Below are 18,991 nucleotides of genomic sequence, written 5' to 3'. Positions count from 1 at the left end.
GCGTCTCTGATTGGTCCGCTTTCTCTTACTTAGCTTGCGGTGGCTCGGCGACAATCGCGGTGGCATGCAACGGAAGCTTAAGAATGACGCTATAATGGGTCCTCAGCAAAGAAGAGTTGGCAGAACGAGGTCATAAACGTGCTGAAAGTTCTCGAAAACGTTACACGGCTACACAAAAAGCTTTATTACACGCAAATAAACCCATCCTCTCCAGCAGGGGCGAGCAGCCAGTGGCGGAGCGATCAGCGGCAGCCATATTTTATTCCTTTCGGAATGGGGCAGCCTGCAGCTATTCAGAAGAAAACTCAATTTTGTTCGGCATATTAATACATCTTTAACGTGTTTGCATCACTTTGACGCAGTAAGTTTTTGCGGTTTTGTGACATCGCATGAGAGGCAGGTAAAGTGAGGGCAGCCCGAAAACTTTTGAACAATAGCCGAGGGCTAATGGCAAAAGGCGTCGAATCATAAGTAACTATTTTTGTTTTGTTCGGTCAAATTATGCATAATCAGTGTGTACACGTCATATCAAATGGGGAGCAATCGCGGTTTTCGTGACATCGCGTGACAGACAGGTGAAGTGGGGATGGTCCCAAAAAGTTTTGACCAGTCGGGGTGGGCTGATTGCAGAATTGGAATAGAAAAGTTTGGAATAACTTTATGTTATAGTGACCATAGTTCTGGCACGTAAAACCCCCTACTTCAATTTTTTAACTCGCTGGTAGTAGTTGGTGTGACACGTACCTAAACTGCCACGAATGTGAATGCACGTACTAGCTAATCAGCTGCAAGTGTACCAGTTGGATGTTGTCAGCTGGAAATTGTAAGTCTTATTTTCATATGTGTCTGGTCTCAACAACATACAATTCATATGTTGCATGTCTTTGCAAAGGCTGCAAAAAGAAAACAAGTTGCCCATGGTAAATAGCACCATTCTAGTCCTTGAGCTCGATTACTCGAAGAGGCTGGCATTGCCTGCATGATAAATCAAAATGTATAATTGACTAATTAAAGAATACTATCTGAATTATTAACTTATTTCTTTACACGGGCTAGCACAGCAAAATACGAATTGTAAACAGTGATATTACAAGGCATATCCACTTGGAACAAATTCTGAGGATGACACTAGTTTCTAGATATGTGCTATCAAATTTACGGTAAATATGCACTGTTGCTCCACTTGCCTTTTCTTAACAAAATGCTGTTTTATACATTGAAGCAAAAAAAATAACTGGAACGGCAATATTATGTATTTTGTCCCTCACATTGAAAAAGAATATCTTGAAACTGGTGTCCTCCTCAGCATTCATTCCAAGTGAATATGCCTTGCTGGCTCACTGGCTACAATTCACAAATTATGATATGTAGTGTAAAACAATTGTTAAAGTCTTATTTATTAAAATTTGTTAATTAGTTGATTATGCATTTTGATTTCTCATGCAAATGATGTCCACCTTTTCGAGTAATCTAACAAGGACTAGAGGCATGCTATCTGCCACAGTTTATCTTAAAAAAATTTGGTTCTTCACAGAACTTCTTGGTGTGTATGTGTGTATATATATGTATATGTATATGTATATATATATATATATATATATATATATATATATATATATATATATATATATATATATATATATATATATATATATATATATATATATATATATATATATATATATATATATATATGCGCACGCATGCTGTGATCTTGTAGAAATAAATTATATATAGCTACCTAGTAACCATTGAAAAATATCACAAACACTAGTAAAGGGATAGGTGCTTCTGCTGGTATGTGCATTCATTGCAGAAATTCAGTTCATTGCCATGGCACTTTCTTGCACTCCTATTCTGGCCTTGTGGTTGTTTTCAATACAGTTTTCTTATTTCATGTGCTTTATTTTGATTTCAGAAAAAGATAAGAGGTTTCAACTTTGCCAAACTCTATGTTGTGGTCAAGGATTATGAGTCTGCCAGACAGTAAGTATATATTGCACTCTCAAGGGACCATTTTGCTGTACCTAGCAAATTACTTTACCATTGTGTAAAACTATGAGCAAATTCTTAATGTTTTCCATGTAAGGTTGCACATTAGTCTGATGCCTACGCGCATGCTGTAGCAACTTGCTGGTAACTGCAGGAAGCCGCTAAAGGCTGCCGTGTACACAAGTATTTTGTGTATTTTGTGCTTGTGCTTGCTATATATATATATTCGTACCTCAAATACCCCATTTGGGGTTTTACATGAGGGGTGGGCATATTTAGATCATATATTCAATGAATGCCTTGAACGATGAATGACTGGAGTGGTGCACCGCTTCAGCAGGTAGATGATTCCAGTCTTTCGCTGTTTGAACGAAGGAAAAGTTAAGATTAGCGGTGGTGCGAGCTGGGGGGGGGGGGGAGGGGGGGGATAAACAGCCTTTGAATGGCTATGACGGGATGAAGTGCAATGTGCAGGCGTGATGTCGGTCTGGTGAAGCAGCAAGTGATAAAATTTGTAAAAGAGGCACAGTCTTGCTGTTTTGCGGCGGTGCTCGAGGGTTGGAAGGTTTAGAGATGACTTAAGTTTAGTAACGCTAGCGTGGCAAGAGTATTCAGAATGAATGAACCTTGCTGCGCGATTCTGTATGGATTCCAGTGCTGTTGCGACGTTAGATTGGTGTGGGCCCCACATTGAGCATACATATTCCAGCTTGGGTCGAACGATTGTTAAATATGCGAGTATGTTTACTGAGGGGGGAACAAGTCGTAGATTACGGCGCAGGTAGCATAGTACACGATTGGCATTATTGCTAATGCTGCAAATGTGTGAGGACCAATCGAGGTTATTGGACAAGTTAATACCTAAGTACTTATAAGAAGTCACAGCACATATTTCCGAACCGGCGATAACGTAATTAGCTGAAATAAAGGATTGGCGACGATGGAAAGTAAGTAGCGACGTTTTTTTGACGTTCAGGGGGGACATTAGCCAATTATTACACCAAGGTTCAATGACGTTAAGGTAAGACTGGAGAGCACGAGAATCAGCATCGTTGGTAATTGGACGATAGATTACACAATCATCAGCAAATAAACAAATTTGGAATAACAACCTATCGGTAAGTCGTTAATGTATATTAAGAAGAGTAGTGGCCCCAGGACTGTGCCTATATATATATTATTGTGCTATATTTTGTGCTTGTTTCTCTGCACAGCATAGACACAATGTGTGTGTGTGTGTGTGTGTGTGTGTGTGTGTGTGTGTGTGTGTGTGTGTGTGTGTGTGTGTGTGTGTGTGTGTGTGTGTGTGTGTGTGTGTGTGTGTGTGTGTGTGTGTGTGTGTGTGTGTGTGTGTGTGTGTGTGTGTGTGTGTGTGTGTGTGTGTGTGTGTTTTAGTGTCCTAGTTCCTTAGGTACTCATGCTTTTTACTTCACTTAAAATGTTTCAAGGTTCATTTTTCTCTTTGATCTGTGAGAGAAAAACTCATTATTAATTTCCGACGGCTCACATGATCCATGCCGTGTGAATTTTGTAAGTACCTTGCTGCCTTCTTGACTGTATCTGAGAATAATCCAGCTGCACACAAGCTGATGGGACAGATTCAAGAGGCCACTGAAAAGCAATATGGAGCCATTAAGTCTTACAAGTGGTAAGAACAGGCTCATAGGACCAGATTTTGTAATTCTCTTGCGATGTCATCTGCTAGTGAACAACCTGTGTTGTTCACTAGCAGATGAACAACCTGTGTTGTTCACTAGCAGTTCACCTGTCTTTGTGTGAAAGGAAGTTAAATGTTCGTGCATGATCTTATATTTATACCTTTTGCCGCTAATGCAATTTTTGCAGTAGCTGCAGGAGTTGGCAGGTGATTTAAATGTTCTAAGCATGGATTCTGTGCTCTGGGCACAGAATCCATGCACTGTGGCATAGCGTTTCACATAAATTGTTTTCCATTGCATGATTTGAGGAAGTCTATCTTAGACCACCCCCTTCCATGTGGTCACTCAAGCTTGTCACTTCAAATGTGGCACCATTACAGTGCAGATGTGTGCAGTGTCTGTCATGTGCATGCATCTCAGAAGAACTCCTAGTGGAATGAAAGGCTTCCTATTCTGTTACTGTACTACAATGAGTTTGCCTTACGTCATGTAATAAATATTGAATGCAATTTCAGGAAACATTGCTTTTATTCTGGTTTTGTTATCCCAAAGCTGCTGGATTGTAATTTCGTGCACCATTTAGAGCCTTCATCATGGGAATACAACCTTGAGTCCAGTGGTTCTCAGATTATGAAGATATTTCTAGCACTTGCTGAGCAGGAGGCATTTCCAACCCTTACCATGCTACTCCCGGGAAAACTCATCTCCCCATCCTAGTGCACACCCTGCTACTCACAAGTACTTGTGTTTTAAGTGCACTCCCTTCCTCCCTGAAGCAACTTGTGCAAAAAGAATATTGTGTATTTGTTGTCGCACTAAGGGAGGGGCAATCTAAATGTACAAAATTTTTAACAGCAGGTGAAGCACATATCTTGCTGCTTTGTCACTTTGGCAAGACAGCCATGACAAGCCAGCTAGCATAACAGAGCTATCCACACAATAACAGTCTATATAATTTAGGAACTGTTGATGAATTCTGGCTCAGACATAAGTGTTTATAAAGAATCAGCTTCCAATTAGCGTGAAATGGGTGGTAAGTTAACATGAGGAAAAGAAATAATAAACTGGCAGAGGTTGAGGAGCAGTCGGGAAAAAGAGCCTGGCAGTTAAATTGTTAAAGTCATATCACAGTGGTGGATGGACCATTCTGTGGCCTGTGTGTCTCAAAATTACACACAAATCATGCCCTTTCAAAAATTGTTGAGAAGCTTGCTGTTGCAGCAGTGATAGCAGTGCATATCTCTGAATTAAAGGAGTTTAGAATGGTGAGACCAAGTGAAAATTTGTTTGTATATTTTCGTAATTTTAATTAAATAAGCTAATTTCATGATCGTATTCATTTATGATATCTGTCTTGTCATATAACTCCACTGCTTTCTGTCCTCAAATGCTTCTGCATAGTTCATTTCTTCTATCATTGCACAACATTATCAAAGTGAAATCAGGAGTGGAATGTCAACACCAGAAAATAATACCCTTGTCAGAGTGTATCAGTATAGCAGTTTCAGGGTACATATTGTTCTCAGGCCTCATGTTCTGTGTTCTGCTGTGATATGCCAGCGAAATTTTTTTCCCCTTGTGCTAACAGAGAATATTTTTTGTTTTACCTTCGGCAGTTCCTTGGCCCTGGATGAAAGCCAGAAGGATGTTGTGAAGAAGTAAGAAACAATTTGAGTGCATTGGACTTCTAATTTAATCAGGAGTTTAATTTTGGACAAGGCTAATCTTTCAAATGGTTATCACACTTTCTTTCTTCTTCCTTTTTTTTTTTCAGTTTGTGAAATGTATTTGCTTACTTACCTGTTGACTGACAAGCGATTAAAGTTTGAGAAAATAGATACAAAATGAGAGCTCCTTTTTTTTCTGTTTCTTAAAATGTTAAGTGATAATAATGGTAACTTGGGGTTATGATAAGCTATGGTATTGTTATGCCATTTTGCTTTTTGAAATACTTTAAAACTTTTTCTTATTTTCAGTGTTGGCTGGAACATGTGGAAAACAGTTTTCCTGGTCATAAGGTTATGTTTAAGCTCAAGGTTGGTGGATATTCACTTATACTATAGCATATTTTTAAGTTGTTGATGAAACAATCCCATTGACATTTTATTTATAACTTGATATCATTTATTCATTCATTCATTCATTTAGTTTTACATGTAGGATCCGAAAGAAGCTAGGAGGAGTGCTGATATAATTAAATGACTGGGATACAAATGGCTGTTTGTTATAAGTCACATGCACATAAACTGTACACTACCTAAAAACTTAGCTTGCCATGCTTGTTCTACCTGATATTTATTGCGGAATGTATGAAAAGCAGGCTTGGTATTTTAGCATAAAATTTCTAGACAATGCGGAATGCAGAGTGCTTATGCATAGATCAAACGTGAGATATTGTTGTATCAGGCAATTATTTTGTCTTCGTGGTTTTTGGTGTGTTACGCGCATAAGAAATATACATAATGTTATTGTGTATATTCAGGTGTTTCATGTGGATCAATGCTTACAGAAAGCTGATAAGCAGAAATTGCATTCATTGGCCAACATTAACTTTGGGTAAATTGGTCATAAATGAATAGTACACGCTATTCAAAGAGTCTTGGCAAAGATGCAGGGCTGATAATAGTCAAACTTTTTTTTACATAACAGCCATGAAATAGCAGTAAGCAGATAACACAGGCACTTGGCAGTTAGCGGGTATGACACGAGTCCCAGCATATGGCCTCAGGTTGTCAGTACGCAATGGCTGCTACTGGATCTCGGAGGTCATGACCAAGTACTGCACTGTTGTGTTCTGGGATCAGTGTCATTACTGGCAAGTGGTAATGGCAAGATTTCATTTTTTTTTAAGTTTCTATATCTAAAGTTTACACATTTTCTACAGCTCTGCATGAAACATCCACTCGTATTTCAAGTAAAATGTTTGCTCAGAGGCTACCAGAAACTACCTATGCTACCTAGCTATGCTACCAGAAACTAGACTTACATGGTATAAAATTTTATTGTAGTTCGCATCTAAGGCTGTTAATGTGTAATTGTAGAATAGTCACCATCCATTCACTTTGATTATTAAACTTGAAATTTAGACCCTTTAAGGGTTGTGGGTGGGTCTTCCTCGCTTACAATTTTTTGGCAAAATGTGCTAAGGACGAGTCTCTCTCATCCATGTGTTTTGGTGCTCTTTCTAAGTTCTGGTAAAGGGTCAGGCTCATCCAATCCATTTTGATGTTCTGATGTGTTCCCTCTTTGCTAAGGTGCCTATGTACTCTGTTTGTTTAGCAGAAATTTTCAAAATGACGGCTGGCAGTCACGCATTGCTGCTCCCTCACGCAAGCACATTCTTCGGAAGCAGGCCTAACTAATCTGATGGCATGGCACTTTGTGGACTTTATCCTGTCTACACCAGGCAAAGAATGTTCAACAAGGCAGTGCGTTTGTTGCAATGATCGAAGCAACACTGGCAGTAAAGTCCGTAAATTAACATGCTTCTGGTGTAAGGAGTATGGTGTGGGACTTTACCTTGTACGTGTTTTAAGGTCTATTGTATGAAAGCAACATTCTGATTCTGCACAGGCACCCTTTAAGAACTTCAACTATTTGCATTTGCAAGTCTTTCTCAAGAAATGCTTGCTCTGAAACATACTTTTAGCATCAAGCAGTTGTAACAGAGCTAAACCCCTATCAGCTCTTAACTTTCAAGTCAGCGTACATGGCTCTTGTTCGTATTTTCAGACATAAGTTGTGAAATGACTGCCTCTATGGTGTATATATTTCGAATCTGCAAAAAAGTTTGCTATCTGGATAAGCAATTCAAAGAAGTGTAATTTTCATAATGCTTTTCTGTATTTTTTGCTGGCCCTTAAAGGGTTAATGTGCCTTTTATGGCGCAATGTATAAATGATGCCTAGGTTAAAGTTTTGCTGTTTAATTGTTTTCTCTAAAATTGCCATTTGAACATTTTACTTTCCATACAAAAAGAGTAGGGCATATATTGGACAGCTAGAAATGCGGTGATGACTTGCTGCAGTATCATTAGCTACAGTGGAACTATGTGTTAGTGTACACAGAGTAGCTTCAGCTGACTCTGGACAAGTTGTCCACAGTTAGTGCAGAATAATTATGTTATGGTTAGATGTTAACACATTTTCAGCTATTATTATCGATAAAGGCAAAGTTCCATTTGATATTTATGTATAACAGTCAGCAGAAATTCATCAAGGAAACAACTGGTGATTATGCAGGAAAACATGACAAGGGCGCAAGGTGTGCCTGACGTGAAGGACATGGAGGACCTGATCACATCAGAGATTGTGAGAACTCATCAGTTTTTTTTTTAGTATTCCAGGGTGCCTACTTTCTGGCAAAACCGGGAATTCTCAGGGATTTTTAATAGTCTGGAAATACTAAGGGAAAACTCAGGAAATTTGTGCTTCTATCAAGGAAAATTAGCTGTAATTTTATTGAAATGGGAACGAAAGTCGCGCTAATGCTGGCTCGAGTAAAAGAGAGGAATCGTAACAAATCGTCTGTGACGCTGTGTTGGAGGAGTTGCCAGTGTACGACCGATTTTTCGGACGCCCGATTTTTCGGACATGCTCGATAATTCAGACGGCTTTGCGGCACCACCCCATAGAGTAAATCTGTAAGAAAATCTGAAATTCCGGACGCAAAGACCCTTCACCGTCTGATTTTCTGGACTTATTGGCATGACCCCAGGCTCGAAGCGGCATTAATCAAAGCCAACACTGCCTTTTTGATTACCTTGCCACCTCAAACCGGCGCTCACGCAGGCAGATCCACTGGCAGCCGTAGCCATTATTGCGGCTACGCGAGGCCTAGCTGCTTTGCCGTTCGATGCCATGTTTTTCATTGAAAGAATTTTCCACTGTCAGCAATGGCACCGACTCCGCCTCTGTAATCCTCACGATTGGCTTCGAAGCTCGAAAAGCACAATGCGCTGCATAATACCAGTTTCTGAAAGTCAGCTTCTCAATACAGCCACGATAAGCGGTGAAGCATAGGCAAAGTATTGCAGTGAAGCTTAACAAGCGTAGGAAGGGTCAGTTGTCACGGGACGCAGTATGTATTTCTTAATTATACCTGCTTACACCCGCCATCTCCTGCCACTGTAAGAGCACCAATATGCCTAGTAAGTGTACTGGCAGGCCTTTGGAGCTTTTTCGGATGTGCCTGTGGCGATTTGAGGCCATAAGGGCACCAAAACACTTGCATTCATCTTTTATGGATGCTTTCGCAGCCTTTAGGGAGTCCGAAAAATCGAACGTTGACTGTACAACTGACCAAGAGGATGCTTCGAATGGTCCGTGAGGCAAATGCCCGGTGGGAGGAGGACGAGAGCAGAAAGCACCAACTCATTGACAAATGAATGGGAAAGGATCGGATGTAGCGCTGCTTCTTTGAAGGAGCTTGAGCTCAAAATACAAAGTGTTGGCTGATGCCAGATGCAGGTGTCCCTTAGCGAAACCAAGCTAAACTCTTTGAAGCAGTGAAATGCAACACTGAGGCGTTTTTCTTCTTTTTATTTGTATTTGAAAACGTTCGACTCAGTTTGCAAGGGGTTTTACCATTTTTTAGAAGATATTTTATTCGCTGTCCATTTTACTAACACCTCTCTTCTGTTTTCTTTTTGAATAAAACAGACACTATGCCTTACTATTGAAAGTGGAATAAGTAGTTTTTTATATTTTGTAACATGCTTACTAGAGAGTGACACCACCGGGTGACATGGTGTAAGCCCGTCTGGACATAAAACAAGGCTCTGTGTCACACAGGGACTTTCGCAAAAGCGCTCAGGGAAAACCTGGAAAACTTGGGGAATTAGGAAATGTCAATTTGGTAGACACCCTGTATTTTCTGTGTTGATATTAATTGAATGGATTTTGATTAGTGGTAGTACATTTGTACTGAACTTCACATGAACTTGAAAGAAGCTTGAAAGGATGCTGACAGTTCTGTAGAATTTCATTCAATCAGTAGGGCACATTCTTATGGACATAGATACCACAGCTAGGTGCTTTGCATGAAACTTGTAATTTATCAGTCAGTTTCAAAATTTGTACGTTGGTTCTTGTCACACAGACACCACTTTGCATGTTTTAAACTGTTGATCTGATGGCAGGTATTGAGTAATTTTGCACAGTGGTGTAATCTTTTGGTCTTCCACATGACATATGAATTGCGTTCAGCAGAGTAGTATGCATGTTTTTCACAGTATCATTCTAATGGTGAGAAGCTTATTTCTGTAAAGGAACCAACAACTTTGGTAGAAGCCATCAGGGATAGTTGTACGCATTAAGTATTAGGTTCTTGGTGTTACATCGTGAGCTCATTGTTGATATGGAGGGAAGCAACCACCTGAAATGACGAGGGAATCATGATGACATGCCAAGCCTCTGTGCTGGCATTTCTGCTAGCCTTTTGCTAACAGTGCGTCACTTCGCATTGCTTACTGCTGGCATGGAGCAACCCGATGCTACGTTACATGGATCAAAGCTAAGTGTTGCCAAGTGACACAGCACCAGCGGACGTAGATTGAAATGCTGATTCCGAGATCTGACGTGACTGGCCCTCCGCATTTCAGCTTGTTGCTTTTCTCTACATTGACACCGGTTTGTGTAACGCCAGCCACTGCCTTTAGAAATACTGCATGTATGCTCGCTGTCGACATAATTGTCAATGTCAGTGCTTGCTCCTACCAATGTGAGTGCTCCTCTGTTCATAGAACGTTTCTGCTGCCTATTCTCGTTCACTCCTTCCCACAGCTAGAAGCGCAGTTAATCCAAAGAAAAGTAAGTAGGCAAAGAAAGCCATCACTTTAATATTCTGTGGTAGCAGCCCTTGCAGCATCCTAAGAGCAGAGGTGAAGCCAGCACTTGTCCCAACTTCACTTCCGACAGAGTGCTGTGCTAGCAGAGTTTGTGCACCACACAATTCCTCTTGTTTTACTAGTTCTTATACTAAAATAATAATAAGTAAAAGCATGTTGTTTCAGGGGAAAATGTTACCTTTGGTGCAATACTGATGCCATGATTTTTAAAATTTGCATAGATGTTCGAGTGTCATCAGAAAACCTGCGACACAAACATATCAACAAAGTCCATACAATGAAATCTGCTAAGTTTAGTCTGCAGCAAGTGAGGAACTGAAGCAGGCTGCAGGTAGCCAGGGCAGCACATGTTTATGTAGATATATATAAATCTGGGACATATGACAACTATGCTGCAAGCGTGGTTAGAAGTCCATATAATTCCTATTGTAATAAAATAACAGGAAAGTCGAGAAACTAACGAAATTCATCAAACCAGTGACATGCTTCTAGGAGAGAATCAGAGTGACCTGCTCATGTATGCAAGTTTGTACGTGAGCATGTGGCTAAGCAAATGAAATAATTCAAGTATATGTGCGCTCAGAAAAAAAAATCATTAGTAAAATTCTAGATACTCCATTTTACCTCTTACCTAGAACACCTTGTAGCTACTATCAGGAGTTTTATTGATGTGTTTCAAGATCTTATCGATAGGTAAAGGGCTTCCATCTGTGATGTCAACATGAATTAAAGTGGTGGGGTACTGCTTTAATTTTGCAGCTCTTCTCGGATTCCATTTGCATGTGTGATTTGCAGGTGACAAGTCCACTGGATGTGTCATTGAGAGTCAAGCTTCTGCGGCTGCTACTGCACATTGGGCGTGTCCGGGATGCCTACAAAAACGCCTTCCAAATAGAGGAAGAACCACAATTCATTGCCAAGGCTGCATACTCAATTCAGTGGCAATCCTGCATGACCGATGTCATGAAGGTATGATGTGCACATTAAAATAGGAAATTAGGAACCCTCTGTATATCCAGAACACAACATAAGGAAGGGTCAGGACAATTATTGAAAAAGTGACTGCAAGGAACATTTGCATAATTCTTGTCGTATGTACTTGAAAGGTCAGATATTTTATACACTGGTTCTACTGGTATATTTTATTTGCACCTTTATTGATTGCAGTGCTTGTTTTTCTCAAGGCTGAATATTTATTAGCTAATACAGATTCCATGACTAATTTAAACTAGCTGTCATACCCTGGTATTCTTGATTGGCTGATGTGTAAAAACTGGAGGGTACAGCCCTGTTAGTTATCTGCATCTGAAAACATCGGGTGTTGGCATGATGTGTCCTGCAACCTTAAATGCTGAAGTGGTTGACAGCCTCGTATCCGCAGCTGTCTGTTACCAATGCTTATAAAATGAAACCATAGTCATTGGGCAAAAGCACTATATTCAGGAGAGCACAGTTGATGATGGAAAATGAACTTGTAACCGAGCTTGTATCAAAGAAATGCATAATTGTTACATTGTAGTGACAATGAAGAGCCAAACACTGCCAAAACTGTGAGCTCTAATATGAATACGGTACAAGAGAGCAGCAGGCAGCGTGTCTCAACCAGAGCAGCTCAACCAATCTCGAGCTCGCGCCTCCCGGGCGACTGGCGATGTGGCTGAGGCGCCGGGCATTCCTCTTCACTACAATTGCCTCCCACAAGAAAAGGAGCCATCCTGGCGACTCATGGTGAATATAGAATCATGGAGTCGTAATACGGCTTCAGCCGTTGTACGTAGACGGTTTCACGACCACAGCAGCGTTGGCCCGTAGGTGGCGTGACAGGCTCAACAATATAGTTCGCAGGCGATGTCTGCGCTACAACACGGTACGGTCCTTGATATTTGGAGGCAAGCTTGGATGAGAGTCCAGCAGGAACGGTGGGAACCCAAAGCCACACAAGGGAGTCCAGAAGAATGTGACAATGCGGGTGATCATCGTCAAGTCTGGATTTTTGTTTCCATTGGTCGACGGCTGTAAAGGAACGGGCGAGCTGACGGCATTCCTCTGCGCGGCGGGCAGCTTCAGAGAGGGGCGTACATTCGGATGAGTCGGGTCTGTACGGAAAAATGGTGTCGAGGGTAGTTGAAGGTTCGCGGCCATACAAGAGGAAGAATGGGGGGAAGTTTGTGGTCGCCTATGGTGCAGTGTTGTAGGCGAACGTGATGAATGGCAAAATGAGGTCCCAATCAGTGTGATCTGAGGCGACTTATTTGGAGAGCATGTCGCCAAGGGTGCGGTTAAATCTTTCCGTCAGACCATTAGTTTGAGGATGGTAGGCAGTGGTGGTGCGATCAACGATGCGACAATCCGCAAGGAGCGCGTTTACGACTTCGGAGAGGAGTACAGGTCCTCTATCACTTAAAAGTTTGCGAGGTGCACCGTATCAAAGAATAGTTTTTCAAGAGGAAGGATGCTATATCGCGAGAGGTGGCAGCAGGCAGAGTGGCTGTTTCTGCGTATTGCGTCAAATGGTCGATGGCGACGACTATCCAGCGGTTCCCAGAAGCCGTGCTCGGAAGGGGTCCATAAAGGTCAATGCCAATGCGATCGAAGGGCCTGGCAGGACACAGGGTTGGTTGGAGTGGACCAGAGACATGCTGAGCAGGAACCTTGTGGCGTTGGCACTGAGGGCACAACCGAATGTACTTGCACACAAAGGTGTACATGCCACGCCAATAAAACCTGGAGCGAAGCCGGGTGTACGTCTCGAAGACACCTGCATGTGCACACTGCGGGTCAGTGTGGAAGGCAGAATATATTTCACCGCGAAGATGTCGACGTATGACAAGCAACCACTCGCGGACATCAGAGACATAATTCCGGCGATAGAGAAGTCCATCGCGAATTTCGAAGTGAGATACTTGACGGCACAAAGCTCGAAGGTGAAGGAACAGTCGACGGGTTTGAAAGGAAGCGGATAAGAGCATTAATCCAGGCATCCTTGCGTTGCTCTGAAACCATGTCGCAGCCTGCTGGGAACGAAAGTACTTGGTCAACGGCAGAAAGGCACGCATCGCTTTCGGTTGACACAGGCGAATGGGAAGGTGCGTCGGCATCGGTGTGGCGGTGGCCAGACCTGTCGACAACGCGCACGTTGAAATCTTGCCACCGGAAAGCCCAGCGAGCTAATCGACCTGAGGGGTCCTTCAACGTGGACAGCCAACAAAGTGCATGGTGGTCTGTAATCACGTCGAAGGGTTGGCCATAGAAGTAGGGTGGAAATTTACGAAGTGCCCAGATTATGGCCAAACATTCCTTCTCCATAACGGAATAATTCTTCTCATCTTTGCTGAGGGTGCGGCTTGCGTATGCAACGACGTACTCATCGAATCCAGATTTGCGCTGCGCGAGCACAGCACCGAGTCCAACACCACTACCGTCGGTGTGTACTTCGGTCGGAGCTGTCGGGTCGAAGTGACGCAGTATAGGCGGCGAGGTCAGTAGATGACGCAACTCTTGGAAGGCATCGTCACAAGCGGACGACCAGGCATAGTCATTCAAGTCGCTCCGTAGAAGCTGATTCAAGGGAGCGGTGATGGACGCAAAATTCCCAATGAAGCGGCGAAAGTAAGAACACAGGCCAAGGAAGCTGCGAAGTTCTCTTACGGAGGAAGGTTTGGGAAAATCAGCAACTGCACGGAGCTTGGCGGCGTCAGGAAGAATACCATGTTTAGATACTACATGGCGAAGGATGGTGAGCTGACTTGCGCCAAAGTGGCATTTCTTCAGGTTGAGCTGAAGGCTGGCGGCAGTTAGGCACTGCAACACTTCCTCCAGCCTACAGAGATGGGTGAGAAAATAGGGCGAGAAAATAACCACATTATCTAAGTAGTACAGGCACGTTTTCCACTTGAGACTGCGCAAAAGATTGTCCGTCATACGCTCAAATGTTATGGGGGCGTTCCAAAGCCCGAAAGGCAGGACACAAAATTCATATAGGCTATCTGGTGTTACAAAGGCCATTCTGGTTGATCTTCGGGTGCCATGGGGACTTGCCAATAGCCGCTGCGTAAGTCGATAGAAGAGAAGAACTCCGCGCCTTGGAGACAGTCAAGGGCGTCGTCAATTCTCGGAAGGGGGTAAACATCTTTACGAGTTATTTTGTTAAGACGACGGTAATCGACAGGGATCGTCCCATTTGTTGGTGTTGCTGGTGCGTTCATACGATTCCAGCCAATTTTCAACGTCTTTCTCATCGGTGCCGCTGAAGATATCAGGATCCTGCTGACGCTGGGCACCGGCACATACGATGGCGTCAGGCTGAGGTCGTCAGGCATGACGGATGGCAGAGTTTTGGTGCCTAATTCCAGGTTGGGGAAAACCGTAGCACCTCCACCAGAATCTAACATGAATACGGTACAAGAGAGCAGCAGGCAGCGTGTCTCAACCAGAGAAGCTCAGCCAATCTCGAGCCCGCGCCTCCCGGGCGATTGGCGATGTGGCTGCGGCGCTGGGCATTCCTCTTCACTTCAGAGCTAAGAATCTCTCTATTAGGCGTACCTGTGCCAGATAAACTAGCAATGCTGAAATCACAATTGTAGCAGTGAGCACAGTTGTCCGATGCCAAATATACTCTGACAGGTCAAGGGCATCAATGATTTGTACATATAATTTTTTTTCACATTTTTTGTACATGCTTTAGTCTCCATTCCAGAGTAATCACTGGTGTTCGTGTAGACATTCGAGAATGTTATCTATTTATGGTACACGTAGTCTGATCAGACCTGCCTCCTTTGCTATAAAATTGGCGACAAACAAGAAACTTTGGATACTGTAGGCTCGTCTTGCTTGGAGCAATAACTGGATAACAGTGATGATTGGGTGATTGACTACCGGCAAAAAAATAAAAACATGGGTCAGTATTACGAAATGATCGTAGTTCCCCTTAAAATTTCTGTGAAACTTCCACATTTAGAACCTTGTTTAATGAAGTATAGATATTTTGTGAAGGACTATAACAAACCTTTTTTAGTTATTATGAAACTTTATTGCTAAGGACTTGGACTTCCATATAACCAAAATAAGGACAAGTTGAATATGCCATGTTATCTTAAAAGGACACTAAAGGCAAATACTAAGTCGACGTGGACTGTTTAAATACCATCCCAGAAACCTCACAACACATGTTTTGTGCTAAGAAAAGACTTAGTTTACGAGAAAATTGCATCTGAAGGGTTGAATGTCTTTTTTGATACTCAAATCTCCTGCTACCCAACCGGGGGAGTGGTGACATTGCATGCACCATCACCACCATCACCGCCCTTTGCTGCCGGCGCTGAGTAAAATGGCGCCCCACAGGTGGCGGTACCGAGTCAAGACAGAACGGTGGATTCGCTGCTGCAGCTGCTATTTGGTCAAGTGGTGTGGATCGTTCAGGCATCCTGCAACATCAAATGGAATTTGATTTCTCTGCTAGTTGCAGTTTGTGCGAGTTTCGCGAGCTAGCAAAACCAGCGTAGCACTACACGATCAAGAAAGTGCTGAAGCGTGAAAACATGAGCAGCACAGAGTCGAGCGCAAACGAAGCCGTTTGACCGCTTGCGTCATTGTCAACAGCAATTTCATTGTGTTCTTTTTTCTAAAAATGAAATGGAATTCGACAAGTAGCATTTTATTTCATCTTACAGTGCAACACAAGGATGTTTTTTGCAACGAGTAGTTGAGCGATAGTGACAGAATTTAATTGAGGAGGGCTTTCGTCATCGGGCAAGTGCTTGGATGTCCCGAGGGAGTCTCTAATCATGTCCTGCTTTTACCTCAATTTCTCTATTATTAAGGCTCTGTTCGTGATAATATTGATACCTTAGAGATTCTCAAGCTCTAATCTATCACTTTAGCTTGACTTAGTATTTGCCTTTAGTGTCCCTTTAAGTTATAGCATTATATAGGGCAAAATTGTAATATCGCGCTCGGTATGAGCTACAATGCAAAAGCTTGTGGCATAGCTGTCATACATTGTAGCTCGTACTGAGCACGATAGCACATCCATTTTCATTTGTGTGACATATTGTCGATATCTGGTGGCATTATTGCAGGCATTTCCTGCTTTGTGAGACAGCTTATTTGTACACATAATAGATGACACGGAATCAATAGGTAGCACATGTGGAAAGAAAACAAACATAGATTGAGGGAAACTTTATTTTTCATCCTTTATTGCGCTGAAGAAACTTGTAGCACTTTCACAGTAGTGAAATGATACTGTACGTCATTCCATCTTTTTTCCTTGTGTGTGTTTAAAGTTTATGAATTTCTTCATTGTCTCAAGATGGTATCTGACCTAGGGAGCTGCACTTTACAGACGGCAGCGCATTAATTATCATTCCCTTGCTAAATTAAAATTTATCCCAGGGACCTTTTGCTACCTTGTATGAGCTCTCTAATAGAGGCCTGCATTTGTTAGGCTCCTTGAACTTCACATACTGTTGCGTTTTTCTCTATGTATTCTCTTGCTTTCCACTGGATAAAATCTTAATGCCTCATCTTTACAGTGGTGTCAACTTTTTAAAATCCTTGTCCCTCATTGCTAAAGCCCTCTGAGTAGGCTGAACATGCGGAATTCTGAAATGGGGCTCACATTTTAATGTAGCGGTTGTGCCCTGATCAGCCAACCTGACTGATGGAATGTTCTGGTTTTCCTCTTCGAAAGCTTTTGTTCTATACAATTCAGTGAAAACTTTTGGCTCTCTCTGTACAGGCATACCACCAGAATCGAGCTGGCCCAGTAGACGAGCTTTTCTTGACGAAGTACTTGCTGACATTAGACCAGCTAACCATTTTGATGCTGCACAACCCCAACAGTTCAACACTGTTTGCTGTGTCTGGTTCAAAAGACATAGAGCCATACAAGCAGGGGGAACAATCTTTGCTGGATGATGCAGTCAGTGTCATTAAATCGTGAGTGGCCCATTCAGACACATGCATGTTTCTAATATTGGAAGTGATGCAAACTGGATGAAAACACGGGAAGAAGTACAGACACTGACGTGTTCTTACTGCCTTTTATTCATCCTGTTTGTACTCTTTAAAATATCAATGTTAACTTGCCAAACTGTCTGCTTTTTGTTTGCTTATGTTGCTTTACAAGTCATTTCTCTGCTTCGTGGCTTAAGTAGTCTGTATAAGTACCTTTTCCTTGTACAGTATAACTGATTGGTACTGTTTTTATGTCATTTGCATTCACATTGTTTTTCTGAGCCCTATCTAATTTATGCATACACCAGCTTGTAGGTGCCATTACATCTGCTTGGCAGGTACAATTGAATTTTGAGGTACGGTGAGCACCTCCACAACAAACGCCTCTACAATGAAATTACCTGTATAGACCTTTTCATTGGGTGAGGAGGAAACTGCAGGGCTAGCCTTTCCACCTCTCTGGCTTGTGTGAGTTGTCGCAGTGCCGCTTGAATGTGTTGTCATCATGTGCTGCAGAACGATCTGGAGATGTTTTAGCTCATTCTTCATGAAACTTCCATGATGTCAGTTTATACGGCGTTGTCGGAAGAGCCACTGTGCAGCCTTTCTGTGCAGTGGTAACTTCAGTATGCGAAAACTTTTCTTGGCTGCACAAACATACAGCATGAATCATCAGATGCAGTGTGTGTGCTTGTTGTAAGCTATCTCAGCTGTATTCATTGGTTTTTATTCATTGAATAACAGCAGCGTCCCTGAATTGCCAGCGTTAATTAGAAATATCTTCCCACTATCTCATCGCTTGGCATAAAAACTGAAACATAAGAGTGCTCCTGTATGTGCACCCTAATGCAACCTCGAAACATCTAAACGCCATTCACTGCAAAATACTTGCCTCAGCCACCGACATCGTTCTCACGCATTTCAGGTCTAGTAGACATGAGTGCTCACATGGAGCACTTCCCCAAGCCAGCATGCTGACAGCCCATAGATGGCGTCACTGCCTATGCAATATGGCGGCACCCATGAAAGAAGGTCTGCAGCAAGGAGTGAATTGTGTACCGATTCTATTGTGGACAGTGAAGTCTGTGACCTTTACAACAAAGTAACCTGTATAACGAACGATTCGGAGGCACAAAGCACTTTGCATTCATTCGAATTTTGTCATATACAGTCAAGCTTCCTCATAAGAAAAAAGGATACTATAACGAAATAATATATAATAAAGTAAATCAAATTTCCCTTGTTATCCTCATAGAGTTTCATATTGCAGTACATGTCATAATGTATATACCGAAGTGATTCTGGCTCCCTCTTCAACTTCAATATAACAAGGTTTTACTGTACATTGAATGTAGTTTTTGAATGGCTTAAGTTGTGAGATATTAGTGCAAACTAGCTAGTGCAACTAGTGCAAACTAAGCTAGCCTCACTCGACCCGAGCTCTGTCGAGTGAGGCTACCTTAGCAGGACTCTTTGAGGAACTATCAAACATTGTATGGGATATCATTGGCCTTAGTGAGATTAGAACTGGAGAGGC

General features: G+C 42.2%; 1 protein-coding gene across 1 annotated transcript in view; it reads left to right on the top strand.

The window, feature by feature from the left end:
- Positions 1–18,991, top strand: part of LOC126542358 (uncharacterized) — a 127,176-nt gene that overhangs the window by 33,015 nt on the left and 75,170 nt on the right. The window contains exons 2-7 of the mRNA XM_055077199.1: positions 1,919–1,986; positions 5,267–5,308; positions 5,627–5,686; positions 7,892–7,960; positions 11,293–11,466; positions 17,237–17,436. Coding sequence (XP_054933174.1) covers positions 5,672–5,686; positions 7,892–7,960; positions 11,293–11,466; positions 17,237–17,436 — 458 coding nt within the window. The 5' untranslated portion in view covers positions 1,919–1,986; positions 5,267–5,308; positions 5,627–5,671. The remainder of the gene's footprint in view (positions 1–1,918; positions 1,987–5,266; positions 5,309–5,626; positions 5,687–7,891; positions 7,961–11,292; positions 11,467–17,236; positions 17,437–18,991) is intronic.

The sequence above is a fragment of the Dermacentor andersoni genome, chromosome 2 (genome assembly GCF_023375885.2).
Source record: "Dermacentor andersoni chromosome 2, qqDerAnde1_hic_scaffold, whole genome shotgun sequence".
Classification (NCBI taxonomy): Eukaryota; Metazoa; Arthropoda; class Arachnida; order Ixodida; family Ixodidae; genus Dermacentor; species Dermacentor andersoni.
The sequence above is the reverse complement of the archived record's forward strand: the minus strand, read 5'-3'. Positions and strand labels throughout refer to the sequence as shown.